General features: G+C 40.0%; 1 protein-coding gene across 2 annotated transcripts in view; it reads right to left on the bottom strand.

Annotated features, from left to right (window-relative positions):
- The window catches only part of HECW1 (HECT, C2 and WW domain containing E3 ubiquitin protein ligase 1), a 314,499-nt gene that overhangs the window by 202,153 nt on the left and 97,115 nt on the right, over nt 1-15,231 (bottom strand). For both annotated transcript variants that reach the window (XM_007187728.3, XM_057549480.1), the window contains one exon: nt 8,454-8,548. In XM_007187728.3, the coding sequence (XP_007187790.2) occupies nt 8,454-8,548 (95 nt within the window). The remainder of the gene's footprint in view (nt 1-8,453; nt 8,549-15,231) is intronic.

Raw genomic sequence — 15,231 nt, 5'->3', positions numbered from 1 at the left:
CTGATATCAGTTCGCTGTACAGGATAACGGTGGAACTCTTAATTAGGTCTGAAATGTGGTGGGTGTAATGCAGGGTGGCCCTCTGGGTGGGGGGAGGAGACCACCTGGGCCGCCCTCCTCTCCAGCTGGCATCTCAACCTGTGTGGGCAGGGGGTTACTTTCCTGCTTGAGGTGGGGAGGACCTGGGCCCTACCTGCCAATCCCAGGTATCTCTGACCTACTGGATGCTTGATACCCTGCCTTCATTCACTCTGCTCATAGGTCAGATTTAATTTACTATGTCAGCTCCGTGAGGTCCTTGGGAAGGAAGAACTTACCTTCTCTCAGACTCTTTCCCTGAAGGAATGTTTTTCTCAGAGCGTGACTGCTGAGTTGAACACTTGAGCTGAAAGGTGCAAATCTGGAATCAGCATCTTTATAATTTGAGATTTCTTATCTTTCAGTGAAATGTTAATAAAAAGTATTTTTATAGAAAGGCCATTTAGGGTTTAAGCCAGAGTGTTTTCAGCCAGGCTTTTGTCAACCTGACGGCCATTTATCGGACACTTTCTGTGTAAAAGCCACTGTGCCAGTGGCCCGGAGGGTCCACAGAGCCTGGTACTGGCTGGCTACCCTCTCACTGTGACACTTGTTAACCTTATTCCAAATGCTGGCTCCAAGGCCAGAGTCAATCAAAAGTCCCTCCTTTCTGCAAGTTCCTGAGGCTCTTTGAGTAGTAGGATTATGAGTGATATTTTTCTCTTTGTTTATAAATATTTCCAAAGAGGATAAATTATTTGTGTATTTTTGAAGTGTTAAAAATGGTGACATCCTATATACTTATTTTGGTCCTCATTTTAGTTTAAAAAATCTCTAGTGTTTCATGGTTAAGTATTGTAATGGATGAGTATATGTTTGGTTTGTTGCATTGTGTAGGAATGATCAAGTTCATGTAAATAAAAATAAAATAATATAAATATAACTGTACATAAACATATATGTGTATATATATGTATGTGTATATTTATATTTACATGACCAGGGAGACAGGACTGGCTCTTTTAGCTCAGGGGTCTTCTCCAGTGTTGTTTCATTAAGAGTCCCAGAAAATTAGAATCAAATCCTCTGTGTGTGTGTGTTTGTGTGTGTGTGTGTGTGTGTGTGTGTGTGTGTGTGTGTGTGTGTGTGTCTAATAACAGTTAAAAGAGATAGATGAATGATTATTCCTGGAGCACAGAGACTGCAGCAGACGGCTGGGGTAGACTTTGTCAAGTCAACCCAACGAGACAGTGGGTCTCTGTTATGGACTGAATTGTGTCCCCCCGCCAAATTCATATAGTTAAGCCCTAACTCCCAATGTATTTGGAGATTGGGCCTTTAGAGAGGTAGTTAAGGTTAAATGAGGTCTTTAGGGTTGGGCCCTAATCCAATAGGACTTGTGTCCTCATGAGAAGAGGAAGAGGCACCAGGGATGCAGACACACGGAGAAAAGGACATTTCTGGATACAGTGAGAAGACAGTGGTCTGCAAGCCAAGGAGAGAGGCCTCAGGAGAAACCACCCCTATGGACACCTTAATCTTGGACTTCAGCCTTCAAAACTGTGAGAAATAAACATCTGTTGTTTAAGCTGAAATGAGGCTGGTGGGGAAACTTTATCAGGAAACAACAACTCCAGACTCAAGACCCCAAAATGCCACGTTAGAGTGAACTTTGAACCTCTTCCCCTAAAACGGAACAAATTTCTTAATCTTGGGCCAGGATGGGATCTGAACTTCTGGGGTGCCTCTTAGGGAGGGGTGACTGTGGGCAGGGCCTGGGTAAATTCTCTAAGAGAGGATGACTATTGTGGCTGTGACTTCCCTTCCCCTTCTTTCTCTTTTAGAAGAGTGAGTCCATCTGATGTGTTAACCAAAATACAAGCGTCTAAATATCACCCTGCTTTAGTTTAATCAAAACCTCAGGGGACTTTTGCTGAAGCTACACATGTGAATAGCAGGTCCCCACGCTCTAGGTTAAATTGGCATAGAAAAAATAAAGGGCTTGATCAGGAATCACAGCTACGGTGTGCAGATGATTGGGTTTATTCCATCTAGAAAGCCCTCCATCATGTTCTGGGCCTGCCCATCCTTGGTCCTCCCAAAGTGTCCTATACGTCCACTAACATGGCACATGGAAGAGTCCTTTGTCATTGCCTCTTTTCTCATCTGTCTCCCCACTACTCACTTGTCCCATCCCAGGCAGGTGGCTTCATGAGGATGGGGATTTATCCTGTTCAGTTTTCTGTACATTGTAATTAGCATAGTGGCTTCATGAGGATGGGGATTTATCTTGTTCAGTTTTCTGTATATTGTAATTAGCATAGTGGCTTCATGAGGACGGGGATTTATCTTGTTCAGTTTGCTATACCTAGTAATTAGCATAGAGGAGCTCACTCACACATATTTACTAAAAAAAATTATTGAAGCCACAGGCTACACAAAGATGCACAAAATAACTATGTGCTAAGCAGACCTCCAAAGTTGGGGGATCAAAGTACTGCATGAACTGGCAGGGGGGTGGGTGCTGAGGAGGTGGGAGTGGGTTCTGGAGAAAGAGATCAGAGGGAGGAGACTCTAAGCACCATAAATCAATTTGCTAAATTAGGAGTGAGATGAAATGGGGCTGTGGATTCTCAGCTAGAAGAAATTATATGTTATGTCAATATCTAACTGTCAACCTCTCTATCCCCCTTAGAAACTCCGTTCCCATTCCACCCGTGGCTTTGTGGAATGGAGACAGAACTTACAGCTACAATAGCCAGGAGATCTTGTCAAATACTGCCTCACAAAACCATTCTAAGGTTCACCAGTAAATGTCTGGGCAACACTGATCCCTTGCATGTCAATAAATCATGTGTGCATTTTCGCTTAAGCACTTGATTTTACACTGATCATGTTTTATCTGTAGCATATGATTGATAGCTTCTACACATCGAAATATTCCCTTAAATTCTCCCCTAAGGAAAGTCTAACAGAAATATACACGAAGGAAAGAAATGAAAAATTAGAATATTATACTGTGCAATTGCTTCAGACTTCTTGCAGTCTTAGTGTAATGGATTATTTCATTCAGAAACCAATTTTCAGAATATTAGGGACTAAGTCCTAGACTTTTGTCTTATAGGATCGCTGATGAAGTTCCTTTTTAGTGCCTGGTTTGACATACTGCAAAAAATAAATTATGAATGTGTTGGTGAGGCAACAGGCAAAACAGAATAAGTTCATAAAAGGCTCCTATGGCTATTACAAAATCCAAGTCATAAAATAAATATCATGTCATCTTCCCCAAATGTCATGGGACCAGGTTTCCAGATCAGGACTGGAAATGAGGGCAGATTTAAGAATATGACATGATTGTAGGGCACGAATCTGGTGAGATCACGAAAGACTTGATTCTGACTAAATCCTTACAAGGCACTGTTGTCTGATGATTTAAGGAAAATGGATCTAAACTTTCCTCAAGTTCCTCGTTCCTTGTGTAGAGGCGATTCTTTACATAGCATAACTCATTAAAAACTGAAATGGTGAAAAAATAACTGTTAGGAAATGCTTCTGTCCAGAAGTTTGTTGAAGGCCGCCTCTGACTGGGGGGCTGTGAAGATCACTGGCCAGTCTCTGGAGGATCTCAATGCTGGGGCCCCCTTCCCTAGAGTAGTACAGTGCATACCAGTTAAAAAGAGAAGATAAACTCTCCGCCCCTCCATTAATTTTTTTGATTCTCCCTCTTGACACATTTTGGGGTGAAGTTGAGACTCTATGTGGACACACAGGATGAAGCGGACCCTTTGGTAAATTGGGAGACCTTCACCCCAAATGGATACATTGTGATTGATGCTTACCAAGAGCACCTTCCATTGGCCACAAGTCTTGCCACTTAATCTCTGCCAAATACAAAGGCACAAGATCATTTATTACAAAACCAAGGTGCCTTCCAAATTCATTGGCTTATGTTCTAACAATTCTAGATGGCTTGTCACATCAGTCATCTGTGAATTAATTTTGCAACTAATTTTGTTGGAGTATTTTCCAGCTGGTTTCATAACTTTAAGTTAGCTGTTCCACAGCTGCTTTATTATGATTTAAAATACGTTTTGAAAGATCTGCTTTTAAAACTCTCAAGACAAATATTACTATTGCCAACCTTAATGACTTAGAGTTTGGAGGTTATTAATCACCTATTTGTCTGTCGCAGGAGACCCAGACTACTTGTGGAGGAAAGTCTTGACCTGATCCTACCTTAGAGTATGAATTTAACCTACATTCCCAAGGAAATGTCCTACTGAGTTGTTTTTTTTTTTTTTTTTTTTTGAGAATATCAACTCTATCTTTGCTTAGGGGTCTGACAAAGCAAATGAATCTGTGAACATGAACTCACAGAAAGATATTTCAAGTTTTGGCAGAGAACTTTACTTTGAACTTTATGCTGTTCAATTATTATCAAAAGCTTGGTTTCAGAGACACTGGATTAAAATGGTGGAAGAAGAAGAAAAACTTGAAACGTTCACTTCCAATTTCTAGAAGTACAGAATGTAAATACTTAGACAATAGCAATGTGAAGTAAGGATAAGAACCCTCCAGAATAATGAAATCCTGAAGGGATTTCCACAGTTTTTAACATTGGTGAAGACAGAGTAAGAAATACATTCTTGGGCTACACATGGCCTGGCCTCTCAATCTGGGGGACCCTCAACACTTGGCCCCAAAGAAGGTAGGAACATTCCATCCTCTGCCTGCCCCCTCACTCTGGTGGTCTCTCCCCAGCTCCTTGGGCCCTGCCCCCTGGGCTTGCAGGTGTCATCGCTCCAACAGCCACCTATTTTCTGTGTCCAGAGGTCCAGTCCCCAGGTCTCAGCACTGGTGGGGGCAAGGGAAACGTGATGGCCACTGCAGTGCCAAGTGATTGCTCCTCAGAGCAAGTCTGGGAAACGAGGCTCAGGACTTTGAACTTATACTGAGAACAGCTACGTATGCGTCTGAGTCTCCGCACGATGGGAGAACCCAGCAGGCAGAGGGAGCGCCCTCACCCTGTCCAGAAGATGCCCACCTATCAGAGGATGTGTGATGGTCCCACAGAGGGAAGGGCGGATGTAAAAACCTCCTGTCGAGACACAGACCTGGAGGGAGAATCTTGAAGGCTCACAGTGGAGAGTGCACTGAGCTGGGGACTATTTATGCATAGATTTCTGTCCCTTGATGTATAAATGGAGAGGGGGAAAAAACTATCAGAGGCTTATTCAGAGACTGTGAAGCACAAAGGGAAGAGAGCCTGGACAAAAATATTGAGAGGAAGAGCTTACTTTTGAAAATGATTTTCTACAGAAAATAGAAGAAAAATATAAAGCATATGCTAAGTGCTCCCAGTAAGACACAAAATCCATGAAAAACAAAACACAGGGTGATATATGGAGAAAATGAAGTAAGTTATATGTTCTTTAGACCCGACACAATTAGGTCTGTTCTCCACCAGGCCTGTGACATTTCATACCCCTGTGATCTTGCACATGCTGCCCAGGCTGGGCCTTACTTCCCTTCCAAACCTGGCAAAGTGCTTTTTATTCATGCTGCCTGACTCAGCCTACACACCACCTCCTCTGAAAGCCTTCCCAGTGGTTGCAGGCACCAACTCACTGATTTCTCTGCACACAGCACAGTGGGTTTTCATACTCCAGTACTGGACATTTCAGATAGTATTATCATTTATAACAGAATAACTATGCCTTCTCCATGACACAGCTTATACGACGTGGATCTCTATGACCCTTACCCATCACAGTTTCTGATATACAATTAAGACTAATAAATAAATGAGAGTCTCTGAAAGATAAGGATAGATGACAACCTCTTTTTATCACAGGGACCTCAACAGATGTCAGTAGGACAAAGGCAAAAGATAAAGGGAAATGAGAAAAGAAACATACATATGAGCAGACCCTGCTCTGCTCAAAGCATTAAAGTGCTTGTTATACTACAGGAAAATTGGAACCTTTTCCTTCCTTTTCAAAGAATTACGGTTTTAGCATAGTGCCACAAACTAACACAATGACTTTTGGGACATGATATAATGGCCACAGAGAAACAGCTCTTCATAAGAGATTAGTGCAGCACCAGCCATCCTCAATTTAAAAACGGATACTCAAAGTTTATTGACAAGTTGATTTTGGAAAACTTGAACAGCATTTCTCCTTCGAAACAGTGAGCTTAAGACCAAACTGCAAAGGCTTATTCAACCCGAAGTCTGCTAGATTATATCAGTCACTGAACTGAGTTGCAGAAAGCAAAGGCTAGATTTAATTAAGCTCCACTACCATATAGCTAATGGTCACTTAACCAAAAAGATGCTTCCCGCCTGTCTCACAGCTGTGCTGTGAATCATCTGGAATAATGCAAGTAAAACGCCCTTGAAAAGTATACCATGGGGGCTTCCCTGGTGGCGCAGTGGCTGAGAATCTGCCTGCCAATGCAGGGGACACGGGTTCGAGCCCTGGTCTGGGAAGATCCCACATGCCGCGGAGCAACTAGGCCCGTGAGCCACAATTACTGAGCCTGCGCGTCTGGAGCCTGTGCTCCGTGACAAGAGAGGCCGCGATGGTGAGTGTCCCGTGCACCGCGATGAAGAGTGGCCCCCGCTTGCCACAACTAGAGAAAGCCCTCGCACAGAAACGAAGACTCAACGCAACCAAAAATTAAATAAAATAAATAAGTAAAAATAAAAACTATTAAAAAAAAAAGTACACCATGGTACAGAACAATAAGGGCCACCAAGAGTTTAACTATTACAGAACCCACGTGGACATTAAAATACTGTCTGGCAGGAAAATGCATGCTCCCTTCTGCCACGGGACTCATCACCGATGAGGCGGTGGGAAGATTACTCTCTGCCCCGGCCAAGCCTGCAACTGAACCAGCTAGACTCCACTTCCAGCCTCTTCCTTCTCTGTTGTGTGTTCAGTGCCTCCCTGCTTTGTCCACCTCAATCCACCTTGCCTCTGGTTCAATTCAGACCCAGCTTCACTGCCTCCATTTAGCCCTCACTCCTGCCTGAACAACTGGCAATGTGCTTCAGCTTTTCTGTACGCTCTTTGGAAGATGGGCCTTACAGATGGGTCTGGAAATAGGGGTCCGACCCTCTGGGGATACTTCCTCAGATTCTCACACTCAAGAGTCCTGACCCACCCAGTAAAATGACAGACATCATGTTCCAGTTTGCAGGGCGAGTGTAGGGAGAAATGGCAGGGCCAGGGAAAAGTGTGGCTGGTCCCTCCCTCTCTTCCCCCTGCCCCTCCCGCTGTGTGTCCCCTCACGGGAAGCCCTGTCCACTCCCACCCTCGTCCTGCCCCAGCCCGCTGTCCAGTTCTGCACCATCCGTCAGAATGGAAGCAGATGGGCCCCTGGTCCTCAAGCCTGTCTGTCTTACTGCTCCCACCAAGGACTCAATGCAATCCTCTTCTGCACATGGAAGAAATGACTTGCGAAACAGCAAATAGTATCTTTTAGAGCCGAAGTTCTTTCTGAATCATTCATATTTCATTTGAGTTTCTCTCTTTCTTTCTTTTCTCTCTCTCTCTCTTTTTTACATAGGGAAAAGACCCAAATCTTTTTTACTTACACTAGCGTGACAAAGTCCTCAGTGGTTTTTGTTCAGCCTCCCCCAGTCAGTCATTTCTAAGTTATGTGAACGGAAAAGGAATGCCATTTGTAAGGAGATTTCAGCTAGCCTCATCTGATGTATTGAGAACTAAGGTAAGAAGCACAACAGAGGTAAAAACTAGACTGCAATTGAGGAAAAGATGGCATTTATCACCATAGAACTAAGCAGAGCCACAAAGTAGGGAACAGAAGGTGTGATTTAAATCCCTGATCTGCAACTAGCTAACTGTGTGACCCTAGGTACATTACTTAAGTTCCTTGGGCACACTTTCCTCATTTATATAAAGAAAAAAAAGGATCAGAGATTCTAGTCTTTTCTAGGCCTGTCATTTATAATTCTATGACTAAAATCAGTCTAAAATCATAAATTCGATTCCAGAAATTTACTTAAAAGTCTAAAAAATTTGAAACATACAGAAATTCAAATATTTAACACCAAGGAATTGAAAAAAAAATGTGTTCCAAAGAGAGACATTTCATTCACTGCTATTACGCATAAGTCTATTAGAAATATCTGGCTATCTACTGAAGCCTGACATTTCTCTAACAAAAAGTGGTATGCGTGTCTTCTAATAAGTTTACTTCGGATCTCATTCCTCGTCACGATTTTGAGATGCGTTTCTATCTGTCTGCCTGTCTACCTATTCATAATCTATCAACATATCTCCATATGTGTGTGCACACCCCTACGCCCAACACACACACACACACTAAAACATACGAACAGAGCAGGAAAGTAAAGAAGCACCAGAGTTAGTTCTGACCAAAGAGGAGGACACAGGACTTACAGGAGCTGCTGAGTTTTTGACGGTGACACTGGGGGTGGTGGCCCGCAAGGCTCCACTCACTCCATGGTAGTATTTGAAGCAGATCTTAGTTTCAGCTGAAAGATAAAAATAAAATGGTACTGAGAAGTAGGGTATAACCCAGGAAGAGAAGCCATGGCCAGAGAGGACTCCCCCAGGACCTTCTACCAAACTCCTCCCATGAGCCAGGCAGCCAAACCTGATAACCCCGCTTCCCTTGTGGCTTCATGAACAGGTCCAACTTCTTTCTGAAAATCCATCATCAAAAATTGCTTTGGTGGGCTTCCCTGGTGGCGCAGTGGTTGAGAATCTGCCTGCCAATGCAGGGGACACGGGTTCGAGCCCTGGTCTGGGAAGATCCCACATGCTGCGAAGCAACTAGGCCCGTGAGCCACAACTACCGAGCCTGCACGTCTGGAGCCTGTGCTCCGCAACAAGAGAGGCCGCGATGGTGAGAGGCCCGTGCACCGCGATGAAGAGTGGTCCCCACTTGCTGCAACTAGAGAAAGCCTTCGCACAGAAACGAAGACTCAACACAGTCATAAATAAATAAATAAATAAATAAAAGAACGTGAATTTCTAAAAAAAAAAAAATGCTTTGGTTTTAGCATTTTGTACCCAAGTTAAATCCATCATTTAGACTTCTCAGCATCCATCCTATCCCATTAGAAGTTATTGCTTTTAAACTCTCAGTTCTAAGATTTCAGGTGGTACCAATCTGTTTCTTCTGTAATTTTCTATTATTGAATTCACTGTGATTAGCATGTTGGTGATCTGAAGGAAGACTCTGAGAAGTTATTGAAATACATGGATGAGAGGCGTATTTTCTGATGACGATGATTAGACAATAATGCTGAAACTCCATAACTTTTTGGCATTTTGTACAGAACAGAATCTGTGGCCAACCTGAGTTTGCGTCATTGGAAGGTGACCTGCTTTTCCCAACTTACTGTTTATAGTATGTTCTTCTTTAAATTTGAAAAATTTACCAGGCTTTTTCTTAGTCCCTTACATTAATTTTGTTTGGAACAACATGAGGAATCTCCAGTTAGAGGTCCTGGTTCTCAAATCTGGGAATTTGTCTCCAATTATAATGTTTTTAAAACTAATGTCTACAATTTTCTTAGCATGCATTTTAATGTTCATTACAGAAAATATGGACAATGCAGAAAAGTATACAAAATCTTCTATGGGTTTTTTTTTTGCATACTTGAGTGTATGAACTTTAATAACGAATTTTAATCTTTTTTTTTGAAATTAACATTATTAAATAAGCATGTTCAACTACTAATTCCAAACTTTGTAGATAACATTGCTTGTTCTATGGAATCACTGAATCAATTTGTAACTTGGAAATACTTCCCTGATCTTGGAAATTTGGGATTTTCCCTTAAAATTAATACCTTTTTGAAAATTATTTTTAAGTTCAAGTTTGCTCTCTAGGATAATGGAGCAAAAATTGCTACTTCTCTACCAAAACTCATTCTCCCTTTCCTCCTTAATGACTGAATCTCAATTTTATTTTGGGTGGTAATGCCCAGATAAAGAACTACGTTTTGTAGCCTCCCTCGTAGATCACAGTTACGTTGTTTGCTGTTGTTATTTTGGATTTTCTATTATATGTAGTTGAACTTAAACCTAGCTAATGTGGAAAGGTTTCTTTCTATATATCATATAAATGATACGAGAATTGCAATATTCTTCCTTAGAAGATACGACTATTTTAAGGATTCTCCCTTCCTGTGGCCAAACTGCTTTCCAAAAAGCGCTGTATACTTCCACCAGAAAATGTAACTCTGATCATCTCCTGAATCCTTGCTAACATTGAACATTATCAATTAAATATACTCTTAAGATAGCATCTCATTTTTATATCATTTACTTACTAGTGAGATTAAACATTGTTTATCAGATTTTAATTAGACATTTGTATTTAGTTTTGTTTTGTTTTTTTTAATCTATTGAATTGTAGTTGTTAAGACTTCCCACTGCCTGCATGATGCCTGGGTGCTTACCTTTTAGTGGACATATTCTTACTTTATATATATCAATACTTTTAGTTTCCTCCCTTCATTCTTTCCCTGCAGTGATTTTGCATATCTGTTGATTGCCTTTTAAGCTCTTGGTGGACAATCTTATAACTTAGTTCCATCTTCTCCAAGGCACCCCACATTAGGTCTACAGACCTAGATCTACTACTGTCTCAGCCTGAGAGGCAGGTATCTTGTAGGTTAGGGATCATGGAGGGACCATGAGCAGCAAGCCATATGGCCAGGTAACCACACCGAGTCAGTGTAGTTCAGAATATGAGTTACTTTGCCTGTAGGTGCCAGCAAGATCGGCATGGAGGGGCCGAATGACCTCACCTCAAGTTTAGTTGCACAGAGGAAATTATATATAACAGATATCCTGGAAAGGCAGTACTAGCTTTCCTGTCAAAGAAAATTATTCCAGTGCCTTGGAGTAAAAAAGGTCAGGGAGATTATATACAGTCTTGTATTGAATCCTTTTGCTAGGTGAGCAGGTCAGTTCATGCTTAGAGCCAAGAATGCATGGAAACCTTCAAAGTATTGTAATCTTTTTCTGAAAAATCACTGGCAAAGGTTTTTTTTTTTTCTTAAGCGTTTTAAGAGTCTGTTCCAGTATTTAGCAACTTAATTATTAATGGATCTTCCTTTTATTTAATCTAAATATCTCCTGTAACTTAAAATGATTTCCTAATCAGACTTGAAAGAGATATTAAATTATTTAAAATTTCTTATTTAGGGATGGGCTCTGAAGGGAAGTCACCCACAAATGTTAAAACAAAAATATAATATACAAGTGATTTGTTGTATGGATTAAGATTACTTCATCTTGTAAAACTCCATGCTACTTTGGTGACAGTTACATTCAAGTGATCTGTTTGATTAGCCCCACACTGAGTTTTTGCAGAAGAAGGAGACTAGGTATTACTTATCTTTATACTTCCAGTGTCATGTAGTGTAGGGATTCTCTATAAATGCCTGCTAAAAAATGACTGATGAACTATTGGTTTCATTTGATTGACTCCACTGCCTTACTGTTAACCCAGGAGCAGGTACAGTGTCCTGGTGGGTCCTAATTCTTCATAGAGAATTCTCTATGGCCTAATATTACATGACTTTTGGAATAGATTCAAGTATAGATAAAGACATTGTTACATTTTTGCTATTACTGCTGCCTCTGAGAAAAGTATCAAGGTTCAAAGGCCAAGAAATATTAGAGGGTTGTTGGTTATTATTTCAGATACTTCATCTAAGGGGACCTATGGTAGGTAGTTCTATCTTCCTCTGTTTTTCTAGTTAAAATAATAATAATTCAAAAATCCCCTCAAAGTCTGAACACAAGGCATCTCTGTTATAATAGATTTTATTGTTTATTTGAGTCATTATGTATGTAGTAACAGAAGTTTAGGAAGGCACAGTGATCTAAGGAAAGAGTAGGAATGTGGGATCAAATAGATGTAAGTCCAATTCTTGACTTGCCCGTCATTAACAGAGTAAGTTATATAGACTCTCTGAGCCTTAGGTTTAATGTAGAATGGTGATACCGTTGCCAGCTTTGTATGTATTGTTTCATGTATGGCTGTTGTACACAGCAAATGGAATAACGTGTGAAGCCTAGTATGCATGAAGTAGTCAACACATAAGAGTTGCCCTTCTTCATTGTATATTCATTTACGATCAACAGAACTGTCTTGTATAGTTGTTCAGGCACGTCCTACATAAAGGTGTCCAACCAAGGGGTGAGTAGGGGGTTGAAATCCAGCCCATGCTCCACTCACCAATGGGTGTAGTCCTTGCCCTTCCAGAGGAAGAGGTTGACATCTTAAAATCTCGTGGATTAATGGTGGAACTGAAATAGATCTCCTTATAACATTTTGGTTACTTTTGCCTGGCACATGATTTGTTTTCAGATTTGGGCAGGAGTCACCAGCTCATTCACAAAGTGGGATAATACTGAAGTTTCTACCTCTACAAATTTGTGTGTTTACAACTATAATTTTTATTGGGTGGGCATGTATTCAAAAAGTATAGACTGTTTCACTTTACTTATAGTATCACTTAAAGAAACAAGAAAATTATTGTTTTTCTTCCTCTCCATTTTTTAGGGATTAGTAGGCCTGTTGTAGCAGTTGAGACATCAGTATGTAATGATGGTAGTAGCCCTGGTGTAAGTATAATATTCAATTTAGTTTAAAAATTATAACAAATTGGTCTTAACAGTTAATTAGCTTTTAGTATGCACCAGACCATTCATACTATTTTCTAATTTGGCCTTCACAAAATCCCTGTGAAGTACAGGTAATTATTATTAACCTTTTAGAAAAGTGCTTAGCACAATACTTGGCATATAACAAGGCCTCAATAAATGTCATCTATCATTCCTATTTTACATCTAAGGAAAATGAGGCCAAAATGTAAGGCCACTTATACAAGGTCACACATGTAGTTCATGGCAGCTAGGATTTAAGCAAACATATTAGCTTTTCATTTGGTAATTTGTCTCTAAAATTTTTTTTTAATAATGCTAGATTGTTGACCAGCTAGCAAAAGTGAACTTCCACTTCGAGTGATGATGTACTAGGTAATTCAGAGAACATCTAGACAAGCTGGAAAAACATGGAAATAAATCTGCCTGAAGTAGGACTGCCGGATAAAATACAGGACACCCACTTAAATTTGAGTTTCAGATAAACAGGGAATAAGTTTTCAGTATAAGTCTGTCCCAATTATTACAATGGACAAAAAACTAAAAAAAGTATTCACTGTTTATCTCAAATTCAAATTTTATTAGGAATCCAGTAATTGTTTCCTCCTAAAACTGGAAATCCTAGCCTGAGGACATCAGAGACCTAGCAAGACAATGGAAAATATTGAAGACAAGATCCAGAAGAAGAAAACTTCTGCTGTTTCCCTTGGTGAGGGGGCTGTGTTGATTCCAGAAAAATGCACTGAGAGGCTGGGAAGGTGAAAAGAACTTTTGACAGACTTGCAGGGCTAAGGGGATAAAAACTTAAAGAGTTCAGAGCTGGCCAAAGAGGAGGACTCTGCTAAGTCCTTCATGATTCAAGTTGGAGCCCTGAACAGCAGAACAGATACCAGAGAAATACAGCAGCCCTGGCCCTTCAAATCATTTTAAGTCTTGAAATTCAATTGAGGTTATTCTGGATTGCTAGGTATAGCCCAGAAGGAAATGCAAATCCTCTCAGCAGGAAAAGAACCCATTCTAAGCCTCAAATTATCTCCGTAAGTTTTCATTTACAATGTCCAGTTTTCAACTAAAATTGATCAGGTACATGCAGAGTATTTTTCTACTGGTAAAAATACCAATAGAAAGACCAGGCACTATAAGTAGACTCATAGGGTTTTCAGATATTGGAGTTATCAGACACAAGCTTTAACGATCATATACTTAAAGCATTCAAAGAAATAAAATATAAGATTGAAAATATCAGCAAATAATGAAGTCTCGAAAAAAGAACCAAACAGAAAATTCTGGATCTATAAAACTACAATTTTGAAATAGTGTACTCCATGGATGGGTTTAAAGCAGATTTAACAAAATACAGGAGAAAACTTAGGAAACAGGAACATAGGTCAGAAAAAGAAATCCAGAATAAGGCATGCAGAGAAAAAGCATATAAAATATTGAAGAAAAATAATAAACATATGTGATACTAGGGGGTGGTCTAAAATACCTGTAAATTGTAATCCAAAAGGAGAGGAGAGAGACAGTGGTGCTAAAGTTAAAAATTCTCCAAAAGTTATGAAAGACATCAAGCTATAGATACAAAAAACCCCATGAATCCAGAAAGAACACAGCATCCAGACATCACTGTAAAAGTTCAAGAAAGAAGAAAAATGATCACTTTATCAGCCAATGAAGAAAAGAGCTAGGTTACCTTCAAAGGAGCAACAGTTAGACTGACAGACGACTTCTCAACATAAACAGAAACAATGGAACGGAAAGGAATGACAGCTTCAAAGTGCTGAAAGAAAATAACTGTCAATAGAGAATTCTGCAACTGGTAAAAGTATCCTTTAAGAATAAGGTGCTTACTCCTGTTGCTATCCAGACATTGCACAGGTTGAAGCACCACAAATATCTGAACTTCATAGCAAGTTTTTAACTATCCATATGTTACAATGTCTGCAGTGCAGAAATGCCCAAATCTCATGAACGAAAGTGTGATCAGAGCTGATGAACTAGACAGACATATGGATCAGTGCATTAGCAAAATGTCTTCCATTGTGAATCACTTATTTGTGTAAAAGGAACCAAATTATCTATGTAAGTAACATTCTTTAGCAAGAACAATGAACCTAAGTCTATGAATATTTCATTTGCAAAGTAGATGTGAGACAAATGTAAACCACATCCTCAAAATCCAGGAAACCCAATTTTAACTCAAGAAGCTATCATCACTGTGAAAGAAACAGTTTCAGTAGTAATCTAGAAGGAGTAATGGAAAGTACAATATCTTCAAATGATCAAAAAGATCAAGAAGCAATGCAATAATAAGATATAAATTAAATTTTGAGTCTGAAGAACATTTAACTTCAGTAAGAGGAAACAGCAAGAGCATTTCTTCAAAGAAATAATCAACATTAATGGTATAAAACCTGAGGTCCTCCCAGTCTATCCTACATGGCAGTATATTCATTTGTACTTGGTTTTTTATTTAAAAATATGAATTAAATGGGTTTTAAGAAATAAGCAGCTTAGAGAAAGGCTG

This window comes from Balaenoptera acutorostrata, chromosome 7 (assembly GCF_949987535.1).
Source record: "Balaenoptera acutorostrata chromosome 7, mBalAcu1.1, whole genome shotgun sequence".
In the NCBI taxonomy this organism is placed as follows: domain Eukaryota; kingdom Metazoa; phylum Chordata; class Mammalia; order Artiodactyla; family Balaenopteridae; genus Balaenoptera; species Balaenoptera acutorostrata.
Note: the sequence above shows the minus strand (reverse complement) of the source record. Positions and strands in the feature narration are given on the sequence as shown.